Here is a 15,736-nt window from a genome sequence, read left to right on the forward strand (position 1 = left end):
TCTAATATGGGAGATGGTGATGAGACGAGGAAGTTATATTATGAAATTGATGACTTCCCATTCGAAGGGGTATATGGCGGGTGATCTAACCTGGGTTGGGCGGCATCAGCATAGAGTACACGAGAAAGAGAGATATATACAGTCAACTTCCAGTATTGACATAGCCCTCCGTTCCAGAGAAACCCCAGGTTGTGAGTGAACTATGTAAAACATGGTTGATGATAGTAGAAGTTCAGATAGCCCTAAGCCCTCATTCCCTTTTCGGAAAAGGTATATGCCTGACAGCCTGAGGAATGATTTGCGGATCATCCCAACTCCCGAATGCCGAGATGCGGGATGATCGACGTCACGGCGCGGCGTGTGCCCGCTCGCCAGTCAACGAGAAGGCCTGCTTCTCCACTATCGAAGAAACCCCTCGTACAGTGAAGCTGCAGAAGATCTATCCGAGTGTTGTGCTGTCGCCAACCAACTGGTACTGAGAGAAGTGTTAGCTGCTTTTTTTGAGCTTTCCGGACCCAGTTCATGGAGATAGTCGATTGACAGCTCTTGGCTTGACCAGATCTTTTCAATACGTCTTGCAATCCTTTGTCGGCCTCTCGGAACTTTCTTAGTCTGGAACAGGAAGTTTGCCCTGCTTAATCTTGCTCAACTTCAATGTACTGCAGAGTGGGACGATTCGCTGAGCTCGAGACGACGTCATTCCTACATTCCAACTATCGCGTGATATAGTCTCAATCCCGGACCCCGAGTTCACGTCTAAAATCATCACACATCACTCCATCCCCTCATTCACCATGGTAGAACCGGAAATCCAGCACATGCGCCGCTTGTCGGCAGAGAACCAGACGATCTCTAAATCCGAGATTCCTTTGAATGAACGGTTCTTCCGGTACTTCCAGCATGAAATCACCGGTATGTCGCTTCCATGTCTTCAAACCATGCAGGGTCATTGGCAGGAGGAAACTTCAATTTCTAATCTTAGCTGTTTAGCCCTCCAGCAACAAATGGACCGTCTTGAAGATACGTCTCTCGTCGGTGGTGAGCGTGCCGATGCAACAGATCACTGCCTCGCCGGCGTCGTGCGTCTGTCAAACGAGGTCAAAGATGCAGCAAGCTATATCCCCACCTACGATCAAAGAGTCTATGCAGAGGTACGCAGACTGAAGATGCTTATATCGTAACCCCAATCCTAATTTTCGCCAGGCCATCAAAGCGTTGCAGGACAAATTGAACGAGACCCGCGCCCATTTCGAACCTCGATCGAAATTCGCCTTCAAGACGAAGAAGAACGCATCGGCCATCTCCCTGAGAGATGCAGCAACACTGGCTGCGGAGGGCCGTCGCAGTATCCCGGGATATCGCTCGCCAGGAGCGTCGTCGATGGGTTCATCTGCGAATCACACCCCGAACTATCCCTCGACCCCTCTGAATGAACCGGACAAGCAACATCAGGAGAGACCGGAGCTCGCGCCGACGTCATTCCCGGGCATATTCACCAGTGACAACGAGCTAAAGCCCCCCTCTGATGCCAAGCCTCCACCGGCTTTTGCTGCTACCGGTGTGACCTCCGTCTCGGTGAACAACCATTACGGTCTACACATTATGTTGCCGTCGTCTGGATCAGTGTCTACAGTCCCCGCATCCATCACCTCTCTGAATCACTGCATTGTGGATATGTCAATTCCCACCGCCAACAGCAAACCCTTCGCTAGCTTGACTGTCAAGGACGTCGAGGAAAGTCTCTTGATCTGCGGCCAGGTCGGAGGCCCCGCACACATCACTGGCGTGGATCACAGTATAATCGTAGTATCTTGCCGGCAGTTCCGCATGCATAACTGTAAGGACGTTGATGTCTATCTCAGCTGCTCGAGTAATCCCATTATTGAGGATTGCTCAAATGTCCGGTTCACCCGGATACCGAAAGCCTATGTAAAAGTGCTCTCTCTTTTACTTTTCCTTGTATAACTGGCTAATTTCTTCTTCAGGCTTTCCACCATGACCGCCCCGACCACGAGGATCGCTGGAGCCAAGTCGAGGATTTCAAATGGATCAAGCCTGAGCCTAGTCCCAATTGGAGTCTCCTCGATCGAAGCGACGCAGTTCCCGAGGAGGTTTGGGCGGAGATCGTTCCCGGCGGGCCGGGTTGGTCGCTCGATGATATTCTGCATGCCATCAAGCTGGTTAGGGGATAAGCGGTCTTCAATCTTCTTGCCATTTGATTTGAATATTCTATTGTCGTGGAAATCAAGTTAACAATATGTCTTATCTAACTGTCGGATTAGTTCTTCAATTTTTACTCGAGTCCAATACTAAGGCCTTTACTTTCGGGCAAGTTTCTTTACAGAATTGAGAGAATGGAAGCGTGGTCGTTTCTATAATACTGCCGTCGGCTATGTACAAGTAGAGCACACATAACACAGAAATAGTCGAGTGAGCTACTCTGTCTGTACAAGACACTTAGAACTTCACCTTGAAAGCCAGAACCTGGTTGTCAACGTTGTATCCAGATTCATCCTTGTAAGGGAACTTGCCAAAGTTCATATGCCCTACAATAACGTCAGAATCAACTCTTAAGATATTTCAAACGGATTTAGACTTACCATCCTGAGTAATAAAGTCATTATCACTGAAACTAATCAGGAAATACTCGCCCCTCCCACCAGCAGGCACAAGAGCCAAAGACTCCCACTTCTCGTTCAAAAGCCACTGGTCCTGCGCACCGCCATTATGAAGACGGAACTTTCCGAGCTCCGAGTTGACATTGAAGTCCAGGAACGGACAATACTCGGCCGGGGTGATATCCGAATTGAGCACGCCCTCGGAAGAAGGAATAGCGCCAGTCGCGGTATCGTAATTTTTCAATCCCTTCAAATCGGTGGCGTTTACTCTCTTTTTCAGCACGGAAAACACATCTGCTTGACGGTACATGGACAGGCTCTCGTCTTTTCCGTGTCCGAAGCCGGAGTCGCGCGCCAGGACTAGGGAAATCGCCTGTCGGCAGTTGGTGAATCTCTGATTGTGCGGCGACCTTGTGTGCCTTACTGGCTTTCGAGGATGTATAGTCAAAGTACTTGGGCAGCATCACGACCCATTCATGGATGTACTTTGGCTTTTTTCCGGAGATGTCATACGCGATCATGCGAGCAGGCTGTTTGGTTTGCTTCGCAGGTCCGCCCTCCTGGTCGAGAGCTGATTGCATAAGCGCGTAGAGCGTCTTTCCATCCGGGGAAATGGTAAGACCCTCGAGGCCTTGGTTGTTCGCACGGCCAGTCACGGTGTTCTCGGGAATCGGGACTTCCTCCGGATCGTATAGAGGTGGCGAGTTTGAGTTAAAGCTGAGGGTGCCGTTGCGCCGAGGGAGATATGCTTGTGGGGGTTGGATGGCCAGCTCCATGCGTCCCTTGGAACTAAATTTGTAGATGTAAGGACCGTACTCGTCGGATACCCAGAACCCGCCGTCTCGGGGGTCTAGTGCCAGTCCCTCTGGATCGATAGAGATCCTGCGACCCCCTTTGCCGGGGCCGCCAAATCCATTTCCAGTGTAGGTTGCTACGGGAAGAGGCGGGAATCCGTCGTATGATCCATACCCGGTAAAGTCAGCATCTAAGCCAGTTGTTGGCTCGCCGCATGGTCCGGTCAGGAGGATTGTGTCGAGATATTCCAGGCGGATGTTGGGGTCGGAGGGGTTCTTAACCGACGCGTGGGGAGCTAGCTTGAGCGAAATGGCGAATTTATGAATTCGATTTTGGTAATTGAGGGTTCCATTGGTGTTCCTTGGAACTATGTTAGTATAATTTAGACCCTCTCGGAATAATTGATCTCACCAGCCGCGGTCCGGGAGCGTATAGACCGTGCCATGATAGGCGCCATGTCTCGAGCGCCAGGAACACGAGTCAATGGCAACAGAGCTACCGATACCACCAATCGTGTCGCCGTACTTATCCGTCGCGTTGGACGGAACGAACCCGTAGCCAGCCAGCCCGGTATACTTGTAAGTCGTACCGGCACATGTAGTCTGATTGACAACGTCGGCGGCGCTCGCAGCCACGGCCAGCAGTGAGACCACCAGAGTCGACTTCATGATGGATGATACCTGTCATTCTCAGCTGGGAACTCCGCGCTTCTTTATGCGAGCGTTCGATTCCAAAATCTCATGTCTCATGGCAGCCAAGCGTGCCAAGAGACTGAACCAGTCCAACGTGCGAGGAGACGCGATCATCATTCGCTTATCGACACTCCATCGCCAAGATGATTAGGGGTGTTGTGTTTCAATTTTCGATATTGTTTGCGGAAGGTTGAAATTAGATTAGCAATTTGATACCCCCTTCCCTCCCTTCCTACTGCGACCCTCTCTACCTGATTATGTAGGCATTGGCACTTAGATAGGTTTAGAATAACAAAACCTACACCGCTTTCTATACCGCTTCTAACTCTTCTTCTTGAACTACTTAATCTCTACCCATTTCTCTGGTCATGGAGGTCATGATGGTTATGGAGATGCGGTCAGAGGCTGGAGGATCCTCCGGAGCTGCCAGCGAGGTCAGAGAGGTGATGAGTAATCATATCAGATACATATGATTGGCTGTTAAGAGAATAGACGCAGAAAATAAGGAGAGGGCGATTGATGCGGTCAAAAAACCTGTATTTTTACATTTAAACCATAGTTAAAAATCCCTGCTGGTAAGAAAACTGACACTTGCGAAACTACGCATGATTAATTCGGCAGAAGTATAAGTGCCTAGAAATCAGGCATTGGGGGTCGGAGTATCAAATTCTTTAGATTAATGCAGGGGAAAACATCAAGTTCTGCCGACCCGGGCTTGTATAAGGCCCTCCTGGCGTCTGGAGTGTGAACGCTCGTCTGAGTTTTTCTGTCATTCACGTTGCTTGCAATTAAATTCATTGAGTTATTATTACAGTAGACAGAAATGACAAAAGCATTGGAGAATTATAATTAGGTGGTCCAGGTTGTCTCCAGTGCGGCATGCTTTTTCGCGTCCAGGCCCAAATCCTGGAAGATAGTCTGATCGCCTGTAGATAGAGTTAACGACATAATTTGATGGCATGACGCAGGTATGGGGCGTCGAAATCTTACCCTGCAGCGCCTCGACGCGCTGTTCATTTTCCTTTTCCAGGGTCTCCAATTCCTGACCCGGTTCCTGCTCGTGGGGCTCCTTGTTCCCTTCGGCAGTCGCGGCCTTTCCCAGGGAATTCTGCGCTTCGCCGATCATCAGAAACTGGGCATTGGGATATTCGATGAACTCGGGCTCCAGGGGAACCCATCGAAGGTCTCCAAATTTCTCTCGCACTCTAGCCAATGTAAAAACCGACGATCAGATAACCTTACTGGAAAATGCTTGGAAGTAACTCACGATTCAGGATATTCGGGGTCTTTGGGTAGCTGTGCAGAGGTTGGACCGGGGAACTTTGGATTCTTCGCAGAGACAATCCAGCTGCCTCGGTGACGAAGGCCGAAATTCTCCTGGATTTCACCCAGCTGTGCAGGGATGGTCAGAACGTAGGCGAGGTGGGATGTTCGCTTCGTGGACGTGATCGCATAGACACCCTCTGCGTAGGGTCTAGCCTCTTCTATGGTACGTTCGCCTCGGGTAGCTGTCTCATATGTTCTAGCCGCAACGAAATTCTCCTGCAGGTCCTTCATCGTCTGGCCAGCCTTCTCCACGAATCCCATGTCTCTTTCCTGCGGCGTGGTAGGGAATTTCTTCTTCGGCAGCATTAAGAGACGGCACCGAGCGCCTTTGTCGATAGGTCCCTGATTCTGATCCAGTTCAGCACCCAGCGGAGTGGGTCGAAGAACGAAGAAACTTCGGGCGACATCACCAACGCCATGGGGGTCGTCGACGTTGACGCGCGGGCGGAAGAAGAAGTAGATGATCCCCTTTTCCAAAATATTGGATGGCACGGTACTTTCTCTCTCTCCAGATGTATGGACCCCCAGTTCAGTGTTTGCTTCGGGCTTTGTAGGTTGGTCGATTTGGATATGAGTTCCGGGCACAGTCTCCGGCTTAGTCTCCTCCTTTGGCTTTGGTTCCGCAGCACTGTGTATCGCCGTTCCTTCAACGACTGCATGCTGCGGTTCAGGCTGCTTGTCAACCTCTATCTGAGTCCCTGGGACACTTGTAGGCTTTGTCTCAGAAACATCGTCATCTCTACTGGGTTCCACATTGGGAGGCTTTGCTTCCTGTTTGGGTTCATCAATTTTTTCTTTTTTGGGCTGGGAAACTTTTTCCCTCTTTTCGCTGGAGGCTTTGCGTTTTGATCCGGCAGATGCCTTGTCAGAAGGTTCACTCGAAGAGGCGATAGCCTCCTTCGCCTTTTGGGCGGCCTGGCGCGTCGAGGTACGAGTAACCATTGTCAATTTGCGCGGCGAGGATCAACCAATAGTGATAGTATCCAATAGCGGTGTATCAATTGATGATATCAATGTGTAAAGCAGAAGAAGCCATCATCGCGCTTTATATGTAGAAGATCCAGCGTGAGCTTGACGGCTCATGAGATACAAATGACGTCACGCCCTTTCCCCATCACGTGTTCTGGTACAACTGCAAGAACAAGAAAGCAGATGGGAAATCAATAGAGACTCAATCAATGTCCATCTCGTCGGTCAGTATAGGTTCATTGGGTGTTTCGGTGCTGCTAGCATCGGTTGAATGAAGATCTGAGCTCGAGCTCCCGGTGGAGCCGGCCTCCCGGAAATCGTACAAAGAGGCGGTGCGAGTAGCTTTGGCAGCATCCTCCGGCAGCTTACTCCTTCTTCGTCGTCGTTTCGGACCGAGACCCGGTACGGGCGCTCGTTGCTCATCTGACATAGTCTTTGATTTGGGCCGAGGAGACGGCGAGCTCTGAACATGTCCGGATCCGCTGATATTGGGTGATTTGCGCTTTTGACCTCTTCGCTGGCCTGAGGCCGTCTTCACATAGAATTGCTTGCTGGAGGATTGGCCCATGCCATCCATATATTCTGTCAAGTCACGCTGCCACCGTTCGAATGAATCCGGTAGACAAGGTAACTCTGGTCTTTGAGCAGCAATAGGCCCCGGCTCATCATCTGGTTCTTCAACATCGTAGGGTTGGCAGATCTCAATTTTTGCGCCCTCAAGGTCTGTAACTGTGTTTGGGACATCCTCATGGGTTGGGGTCGAAGGTCCTGAGCCGTTCAAGCTATGGCAACTGCCGTCTGTCGTTGGATATGCTGAGGTATTGGCGGCTGTAAATGATGAAGATTGCGAAAGCTCGGGTGCTTCAGGTAATGGCGCAGGATTTTCCACGTCCTCCATATGAAAATCTGTAAGCAGATCGTCCGTCATGCTGTATCAAATGTTTAAATGTCGGCGTATATACGCAGGCCTCGGGAGACGTCGGGAGCATCGCGTCCTCACGGCAAAATGGTCGCTGTTCTGGGAATAGATGGATGTCTATAGCAACGCGGGGTATCGTCCAAATCAATCATGAGCAACGGAGATCGTCAAGAAACGTCGAAAGGGAAAATGGAGAGAATCATCACATCATGGTCTTCCAGATGTTTCCAGCGGGGAGAGGTCCCAGATCACCAATAATAGACACTGGTCGCACCACATCCCACCCCCACCATCAGTACGGTAAACTATGAAGCTTTAATTAGCTAGTAGAATTCAAACATCAGAATTCGATAAGTAAAAGAAATTAAAGATCTATAGGTCGATCGTGCTTAGCTCCAGAAGATGAAGCGCGGACCCCTGGGCTCACCGCCTCCGGCATGATTGGCTGCCGCGGTTCGCTAAATAGAGTCCACGTTTAGTTTACCTTGCTACGTCTACGTCTTGCTACCGCTACAGCACAGGCATCCACGACTGCGGCTTCTACCTCTCTTTTCCCTGGTGGATGCGGTGGCTGTTTCTGTGATCTCTTCATTTCTCGCGTGCGGAGCTTGCTACTGTCCAGTGCGGCTCCGGCCAACTCGTCAAGATGCAGTCCTCTCCAAACATGCTCACCAAGGTACGCCCCTCGATCGCCGCGAACGCTTCTTGTCCCATCTCTACCCCGTCTTTTCGCTTGATCTCGGTCAATTGAGCTAGCTGACCCACTTCCCTCGCACAGTTTGAATCCAAATCCTCCAGAGCCAAGGGAATCGCATTCCACCCCAAACGGTCAGTCCGTCCCGCGGGGATATTTACATGCTGAAGCATCGGCACTGACCCGAAAACAGGCCATGGATTCTCGTCTCCCTTCACTCCTCCACCATCCAGCTATGGGACTACCGCATGGGAACACTTATTGACCGATTCGAAGAACACGATGGTCCGGTCCGAGGCATCGATTTCCACCCTACCCAACCCCTGTTTGTGTCCGGAGGCGATGACTACAAGATCAAGGTCTGGAACTACCAGACTCGGAGGTGCCTTTTCACATTGAACGGCCACTTGGATTATGTGCGCACGGTGTTCTTCCATCCTGAGCTTCCATGGATCTTGTCTGCGTCCGACGACCAGACCATTCGAATCTGGAACTGGCAGAACCGCTCATTGAGTAAGTGACGCTGGAGCTGTAGTTACGTGTGCTCGCTACTGACGATTGGCCTCTTCTAGTCTGTACCATGACCGGCCACAACCACTACGTTATGTGCGCTCAATTCCACCCCACCGAGGACCTCATCGCCTCCGCCTCTCTGGACCAGTCCGTCCGCATCTGGGACATCTCCGGTCTGCGAAAGAAGCACTCCGCCCCAACCTCGATTTCCTTCGAAGACCAGATGGCGCGAGCCAACCCCAACCAGGCCGATATGTTTGGAAACACCGATGCCATTGTGAAGTTCGTGTTGGAAGGCCATGACCGCGGCGTGAACTGGGTCTCGTTCCACCCGACGTTGCCCTTGATCGTGTCGGCGGGCGATGACCGACTTGTGAAGCTCTGGAGGATGAGCGACACCAAGGCTTGGGAGGTTGATACTTGCCGTGGGCATTTCCAGAACGCTTCCGCCTGTTTGTTCCACCCTCACCAGGATCTAATTCTCTCGGTCGGTGAAGACAAGACGATTCGTGTGTGGGACCTCAACAAGCGCACCTCGGTGCAATCCTTCAAACGCGACCTCGACCGATTCTGGGTCATTGCTGCCCACCCCAAGATGAACTTGTTTGCGGCGGGTCACGATACTGGTGTGATGGTATTTAAGTTGGAGCGTGAGCGCCCGGCCTCCGCCGTCTACCAGAACCAGCTATTCTACATCACCAAGGAAAAGCATGTCAAGTCTTACGACTTCGTCAAGGGCGTGGAGTCGCCCCCGATGCTTTCCTTGCGTAAGCTTGGCTCCCCTTGGGTGCCCCCACGCACCGTTTCCTATAACCCGGCTGAGCGTGCTATCCTTGTCACTTCGCCGACCGATAGCGGCACGTACGAGTTGATTCACCTTCCCCGCGATGCAACTGGAGCGGTCGAGCCCACTGATGTCAAGCGCGGCCAGGCCACATCAGCTGTCTTCGTTGCCCGTAACCGTTTCGCTGTCTTCAACCCCGCCTCCCAGCAAGTTGATATCAAGGATCTCAGCAACTCCACTACCAAGACCATCAAGCCCCCGGCCGGCACAACGGACATCTATTTCGGCGGCACGGGTTGCCTCTTGTTCATCACCCCTACCACTGTCGCTCTCTTCGACATTCAGCAGAAGAAGCAGCTGGCCGAGGTCACTGTTAGCGGCGTTAAGTATGTGGTTTGGTCCAACGACGGTCTATACTGTGCTCTGCTTAGCAAGCACAATGTGACTATCGTCACTAAGACTCTTGAGCAAGTCAGCACCTTGCATGAGACTATCCGCATCAAGAGCGCAACCTGGGATGATGCCGGTGTTCTGATCTATTCGACTCTGAACCACGTCAAGTACTCGCTGCTTAACGGGTATGCTACAAACACTCGGCTCCAACTATGAAAGAAAAAAGCTAACAATTTTTCAACAGTGACAACGGAATTATCCGCACCCTTGATCAGACAGTGTACCTTGTCCGTGTCAAGGGACGCAACGTGTACTGCCTTGATCGCAATGCCCAACCCCAGATTCTCCAGATCGATCCCACCGAGTACCGATTCAAGCTTGCCTTGGTCAAACGGAACTACGATGAGATGCTGCAGATCATCAAGACCTCGAGCTTGGTTGGTCAAAGCATTATCTCCTATCTTCAGAAGAAGGGTTACCCGGAGATTGCCTTGCAGTTCGTCCAGGACCCTCAAACTCGCTTCGACTTGGCCCTTGAGTGCGGCAACCTTGATGTTGCCATCGACATGGCCCGTGAGTTGGACCGTCCCAACTTCTGGAGTAGACTTGGAGCCGAGGCTTTGGCACATGGTAACCACCAGACTGTCGAGATGACCTACCAGAAGCAGCGGAATTTCGACAAGCTTTCCTTCCTTTACCTGGCTACGGGTGACAAAGAGAAGCTTTCTCGGATGGCCAAGATCGCTGAGCACCGTGGAGACTTCACATCTCGTTTCCAGAACGGCATCTACCGTGGGGACGTCGAAGACCGGATCCAGATGTTCAAGGAGGTTGACCAATGTATGTTATGGCCCAGCTGAATTTACCCAGCAACAAGACTGACGTATCATAGATCCTCTGGCTTATCTCACTGCCAAATCTAACGGCATGACCGAGGAGGCCGAGTCCATCCTTGAGGCTTGCGGCCTCACCGAGGACCAGATTTCTCTGCCTACAATCGAGGAACCTCTCAAGGTCCCGCACCCCATTGTTCCGACCTTCAAGTCCAACTGGCCTATCAAGGCTGCGGGTCACTCTTCCTTCGAGAAGGCCTTGCTTGGTGAAGTCGGTGCTAGCGATGAGGAGGCTGCTGCCGATGGCTTCGAGATTGAGGACGATGAGCAGGAGGCTGTTCTTGCCAAGGATACCCTGGACGATGACGAGGAGGATGCTTCTGGCTGGGATATGGGTGATGATGTTAATGTTGAGGAGGACGTTGAATTTGTCAACGTTGAAAGCCCTGAGGCTGGAGCGGGTAGCTCAGAGGCCGATCTGTGGGCTCGCAACTCCCCGTTGGCGGCCGACCATGTTGCCGCCGGTTCATTTGACACTGCCATGCAACTGTTGAACCGCCAGGTCGGTGCCGTGCAATTTGCTCCTCTGAAGAGCCGATTCCTAGAGGTCTTCAAGGCTTCGAAGACCTACCTTCCCGCCACCGTTGGCTTGCCACCTTTGGTGAACTACGTTCGAAGAACCACCGAGGAGACAGATAGCCGCAAGGTCCTCCCCATTATCCCGCGGGATCTCGAGACTGTCGCCAATGCGGACCTCCAAGAAGGTTACGCAGCCATGCGTGCCAACAAGCTGGAGGAAGGTGTGGAGATCTTCAAGGGCATCCTCCACACTCTTCTCGTCAACACGGTCTCCTCCGAGGCCGAGGTTGACCAGGCCAAGAAGATCATCTCCACTGCTCGCGAATACATCCTCGCTATGTCTATTGAGCTCGAGCGCCGGACTCTGTCTACCGACGACCCCGAGAACCTCAAGCGAAGCCTGGAGCTGTCCGCCTACTTTACCATTCCTAAGCTGGAGGTTGCTCACCGGCAACTCGCTTTGATGGCTGCCATGAAGTTCGCTTTCGCCAACAAGAACTACAATTCTGCCTTGGGCTTCGCCAACCGGATGCTAGCCAACGGCGGCTCCGCCAAGCTTCTAGATCAGGTAAGACATATCTTCTATCAGACATTGATTTCATTTTGCTAACTAGTATAAAAGGCCAAGAAGATCAAGGCTCAGTGCGAGCGCAACCCATCAGACCAGATCGACATCGAGTTCGACCAGTTCGCCGAGTTCGACATCTGTGCCGCCTCCTACACTCCGATCTTCAGTGGCTCCCCCTGCGTCACTGACCCCTTCACCGGCGCCAAGTACCACGAGCAATACAAGGGCAGCGTGTGCCGGATATCCAAGGTCACCGAGATCGGCGCACCGGCCAGCGGCCTGCGCCTGTTCGTTCCTGGCCAATATTAACTCCCCCATGACGAAGTCTGACGGTTTCCTCCACCTTTTTCTTGACATGAAGTTCTAAAATGGGTTCTTTCTTCCATCTTCTGGCAGAAGAAGTTGTGTGTTTGGCGGCGCTTTATTCCGGGAGCTCAAAATCTCCTGCAGTTCTTCCCGCTGTCTAGATGTCTTTGTACCCGAGATTTTAATTGTTAGCGGTCCTAGTTTGTATGCAATTGTTTTACACTTTCATCCTGAATTTCAATCCATAGACCTTTTCGAAAGATCCAATGCAGTGTAGTTGTATACAATAGAAATACAGTCTATACAAACAAGCCCTCCAGATGCAAAATACTATACAAAGAGGAGAGATCTAATAAGCCACCAAAGCCCGAATCATACAGCCATAGAGACAGTTCTCTCAATCGCACCGCCCATCTTTCCACCCAGTCCTCCACCTCTCCTCCCAAAATCGACAGTCAAATTCCTCCTTCCCAAGCTTCCGATTAACCTCATTATGCGCCTCGCAAAGCCACCAGCCAAAATCCTTCCTCCCACCCAGCTTCGGCTGGTTCCGTCCACTCGGATGCGCCATCCACGTCTGGAAATCATCCGCGCATACCCAGCATGGGTACAGCTTGGAGAAGAACTTCAGGAACCCACGCATGTTGTCCTGGTGCTCGGTGTTTGCCTTTTCCGGGTAAGTGGCTGCCATCGAGTGCAGAAGGCTCCAGGTTGAGCGACCTAGTTGTTCAACGTCTGGTGGGCAATCTGGGGGGATTGTGCTTGGGGAGGAGGTTGCGGGGGCTGCGAGGGGGGTTGTGGGTGTCGTGCTTGTTGTGTTGGAAGGGGAGCTTGAGCTGTCGGCTTTGGCTTGCTTGGTCAGGTTGCGCCAGGCTGCGACGGAGGTGCAGGTGCGGCAGCTGGAGAGGTTCGTTAGCTTTCGCCGATGTAGATTTCATTCAAGTGCTCAGGTACGTACGGTTTGCCATCTTTGTCGAGTACAACGCCCTTGGGCAACGGGGCCTTGGTGTCGCCGTCGGACTCTTTGCGCGAGGAGCTTGCGGGGGTCTGGTTGAATGAGTACGGTTGACCCCCTTTGGAAAATATCTGCTCCGGCGGAACCTCGGCCATTGCTGGTTGTGGGCTTGAGCGTTGCTTGGGTTGGGAGTGAGGTTACGCAGAGAGAGAAGTTCTTTAGGTTGATTTCTAATACGTGCGGAGGCGTCGGAGATCCGGAGATCGCTCGCCGTTGATCAGGAACGGCCAACTTTAACTACCCCGGTTTGACTTGGAACGTGCTTAAGTATGCCCAAGGATTATTTCCATAAATGATTTAGCTGCTTCCTTTTTCCGATCATTGTATCTTTTGTTTCAGGCGCTTGAACTTGGTCCTTGGCGTTTCCAAGTCTGTGAGTAAATTGGAGAAAGTCATTCTTCGTGGCCAATACTCTCATCATAATCTCGCGATTGAAGGGATCGGTTAATTCTGCCTCCTGCCATTTGGGTACATCTTGTGCCACATCGTTAGAAAGGTGCTCCAGGATTTTCAATGCAAAGAGCTCTCTGCACAGCTTTTGCATAACTGATCAGACTCGATATGATCTTGCCGGTATCTAAAATGAGACCGGTTATAGAGATTGGGTCCATGGTTGCAAGATGGGTCACCAGGATGCGGAGGACAATCGAATCTGGAGATAGCCTCCACACACTACTTTTCCTTTGGGAAATTTGATCGATCTGTGGCTTAGGGTAGCGGCCAGGCAGGCCCTGTGTCCAGCTCGTACAGGTCGGTAATCGACCAGGTATCATGCTCATAATTCCAACGCTGGTGAGTTAAACTGTTGCTGGCGAAATACGAGCCAATTTCGAAATAAGATTAAGCTTGAAGAATTTCTGCAGCCACCTGCAGAGGTCTGCATCCTACCTGGGGGCTAAATAGGTACAGACTGGTAGGTGTAAACTGGAAAGTCCTATTGAGGTCTCTACCTACGGGTAATAGGGTAGTTCAGGTGTCCTAAGTGGGTAGTTATTATCTAAATAAATCGCCTTCAAATCTATATGGTACAATTTAGTGCTCTCTTGCGTCATAATCGTCATGAGAATTTGGCCGCTCTGAGAGTCAACATATATACTTGCAGTTGGAGAGTTTTCATAGTTAACTGATTACCCGCAAACGAGAGAACTCTCGAATGAAACAATTAGAAGGATTATTTTGTTTATTAAAACCAATGGAAAACAATATCGATTCGTTGTGAGGTAAAGCTGGAGCTGTCTGAGACAACGGGCAAATCGCGGTCTTTGTCAGCCTTTCTGTGAAGGGTCACAGCTCCAACTTCAATCGACAACCACGCGACCGAGTGCGCATAAAGCTTTGTGTCTCCAATCCTTTGCTCGTTGCAAAAGCCCCCACCCTATAGATACGCGCCAAGCATCCCGTGTCACGTCCCAATTCTCCGCAATCCCTGCGATACCTACGCGCCCTGCGATACCTACGCGCCCTGCGAACGAATCCACGCGCAGCTCGACTATCCTATAATATAGCCATGGCGCCACGGCATAGACTCTCAGACTCGGAGTCTGAATCCGATGAGCGCTCCACTACCCTTCCGTCCGACAGGGCGTTAGAGCAAGGGCTGCGCGATCAAGTCGCCGCGATATTCTCTAATGGAAACATGCAGGACCTGACGGTGAAGCGCGTGCGCGTCGCCACCGAAAAGAAGTTGGGCGTTGAAGAAGGGTTCTTCAAGAATACAGGTGACTGGAAAGAGAGGAGTGATAGGATCATTAAGGATGAAGTGGTGAGATTCTACAATTCTATGAGAAGCGCCAACATCGCGAACAACGCTGATTTACTGATTTGGGTGTACAGGAAAAACAAGAAGGCAGGCCCAAGGAAAAAGAAGCTCAAATTGCCGAAAAACCACCTTCATCTCCACCCCAGCCTAAGAAGGCTGCTCCCAAGCGATCGAAAGGTGAAAGCGACCCCAAGCCAAGGAAACGTCAGAAGACACAAACCCCTGTGTCAGAGGAAGTGTCGGAGGACGAGGCATCGGACGAACTGGACAACGAACGTGAAGAAGATGTCGCAAAGCCCCAGAAGCGAAAGACACTCGTGAAGAAGGGGCCCAAGTCGCAATCTGCCAAAGAAAACTCGTCCGAAGCTTCTGACGTTCCGGACGAGAACCCCGATGCTGCCAAGCCGACTGTGGAACCCACGAATGATGATTCGGAGAGTGAAATGTCCGTAGTCCTGGATGACGAGCCTAAGCCTGCGCGCAAGAGATCAAAGAGCACCGAGACGGCTGGAAAGAAAGAGAAAAAGAAGGCCGCTCCCAAAGGCAAGGGCAAAGAAGAAGATCAGGATCCGGACCAGGCAGAGATCAAAAAATTACAGGGGTGGCTTGTCAAGTGTGGAATCCGCAAAATGTGGTGGCGAGAGCTTCAACCGTATGAGACTCCTAAGGCGAAGATCAAGCATCTTAAGCAGATGCTGGAGGATGCAGGGATGAAGGGCCGGTATTCTCTCGACAAGGCCAAAGCTATCCGTGATGAACGGGAGCTCAAGGAGGACCTGGAAATGATCCAGCAGGGGGCAAAATATTGGGGGACTGGCGAAGATGAGGGTAGCGATGAACCTCCGCCGCCTCGAGCTGCTCGAGGTCGACAGGCGCTCGCATTCCTGGAGGATGAGGATCAGGATGAAGAGAGCGATTGACCTTAAGCGCTCATCGAGTGTTCAGCTGGCAGTAGTTCCGGAAATTTTCCATG

General features: G+C 51.5%; 8 protein-coding genes across 8 annotated transcripts; 4 read left to right on the plus strand and 4 right to left on the minus strand.

The window, feature by feature from the left end:
* Positions 1-293: 293 nt before the first annotated feature.
* N7498_007081 (uncharacterized protein) lies at positions 294-479 on the plus strand (the record flags this gene model as incomplete). Its single annotated transcript, XM_058454143.1, has 1 exon — positions 294-479. One exon carries the CDS (start codon positions 294-296, stop codon positions 477-479), a length of 186 nt encoding a protein of 61 aa, XP_058306392.1.
* Positions 480-794: 315 nt separating this feature from the next.
* Positions 795-2,192, plus strand: N7498_007082 (putative tubulin-specific chaperone c; the record flags this gene model as incomplete). The annotated part of the gene is made up of 4 exons (XM_058454144.1): positions 795-912; positions 991-1,151; positions 1,204-1,929; positions 1,986-2,192. The coding sequence occupies 4 exons, from the start codon at positions 795-797 to the stop codon at positions 2,190-2,192; spliced, it is 1,212 nt and encodes a 403-aa protein (XP_058306393.1).
* A 265-nt stretch (positions 2,193-2,457) lies between these two features.
* On the minus strand, positions 2,458-4,081 carry N7498_007083 (esterase-like/phytase family protein; the record flags this gene model as incomplete). The annotated part of the gene is made up of 4 exons (XM_058454145.1): positions 2,458-2,546; positions 2,601-2,978; positions 3,043-3,773; positions 3,825-4,081. The coding sequence occupies 4 exons, from the start codon at positions 4,079-4,081 to the stop codon at positions 2,458-2,460; spliced, it is 1,455 nt and encodes a 484-aa protein (XP_058306394.1).
* Positions 4,082-4,954: 873 nt separating this feature from the next.
* N7498_007084 (uncharacterized protein) lies at positions 4,955-6,373 on the minus strand (the record flags this gene model as incomplete). Its single annotated transcript, XM_058454146.1, has 3 exons — positions 4,955-5,031; positions 5,096-5,310; positions 5,373-6,373. The coding sequence occupies 3 exons, from the start codon at positions 6,371-6,373 to the stop codon at positions 4,955-4,957; spliced, it is 1,293 nt and encodes a 430-aa protein (XP_058306395.1).
* A 229-nt stretch (positions 6,374-6,602) lies between these two features.
* N7498_007085 (uncharacterized protein) lies at positions 6,603-7,328 on the minus strand (the record flags this gene model as incomplete). Its single annotated transcript, XM_058454147.1, has 1 exon — positions 6,603-7,328. The coding sequence occupies one exon, from the start codon at positions 7,326-7,328 to the stop codon at positions 6,603-6,605; it is 726 nt and encodes a 241-aa protein (XP_058306396.1).
* Positions 7,329-7,965: 637 nt separating this feature from the next.
* Positions 7,966-11,992, plus strand: N7498_007086 (coatomer subunit alpha; the record flags this gene model as incomplete). The annotated part of the gene is made up of 7 exons (XM_058454148.1): positions 7,966-7,995; positions 8,098-8,147; positions 8,207-8,526; positions 8,586-9,888; positions 9,948-10,543; positions 10,596-11,683; positions 11,738-11,992. The coding sequence occupies 7 exons, from the start codon at positions 7,966-7,968 to the stop codon at positions 11,990-11,992; spliced, it is 3,642 nt and encodes a 1,213-aa protein (XP_058306397.1).
* Positions 11,993-12,386: 394 nt separating this feature from the next.
* Positions 12,387-13,129, minus strand: N7498_007087 (flavin-linked sulfhydryl oxidase; the record flags this gene model as incomplete). Its single annotated transcript, XM_058454149.1, has 2 exons — positions 12,948-13,129; positions 12,387-12,888 (listed from the first exon to the last, which is right to left on the minus strand). The coding sequence occupies exons 1-2, from the start codon at positions 13,097-13,099 to the stop codon at positions 12,387-12,389; spliced, it is 654 nt and encodes a 217-aa protein (XP_058306398.1). The 5' UTR covers positions 13,100-13,129.
* Positions 13,130-14,511: 1,382 nt separating this feature from the next.
* Positions 14,512-15,683, plus strand: N7498_007088 (putative transcriptional regulator; the record flags this gene model as incomplete). Its single annotated transcript, XM_058454150.1, has 2 exons — positions 14,512-14,766; positions 14,838-15,683. 2 exons carry the CDS (start codon positions 14,512-14,514, stop codon positions 15,681-15,683), a joined length of 1,101 nt encoding a protein of 366 aa, XP_058306399.1.
* Positions 15,684-15,736: the final 53 nt, after the last annotated feature.

Source organism: Penicillium cinerascens (genome assembly GCF_028974065.1).
Source record: "Penicillium cinerascens strain IBT 15544 chromosome Unknown contig_9_segment0_segment0, whole genome shotgun sequence".
Classification (NCBI taxonomy): domain Eukaryota; kingdom Fungi; phylum Ascomycota; class Eurotiomycetes; order Eurotiales; family Aspergillaceae; genus Penicillium; species Penicillium cinerascens.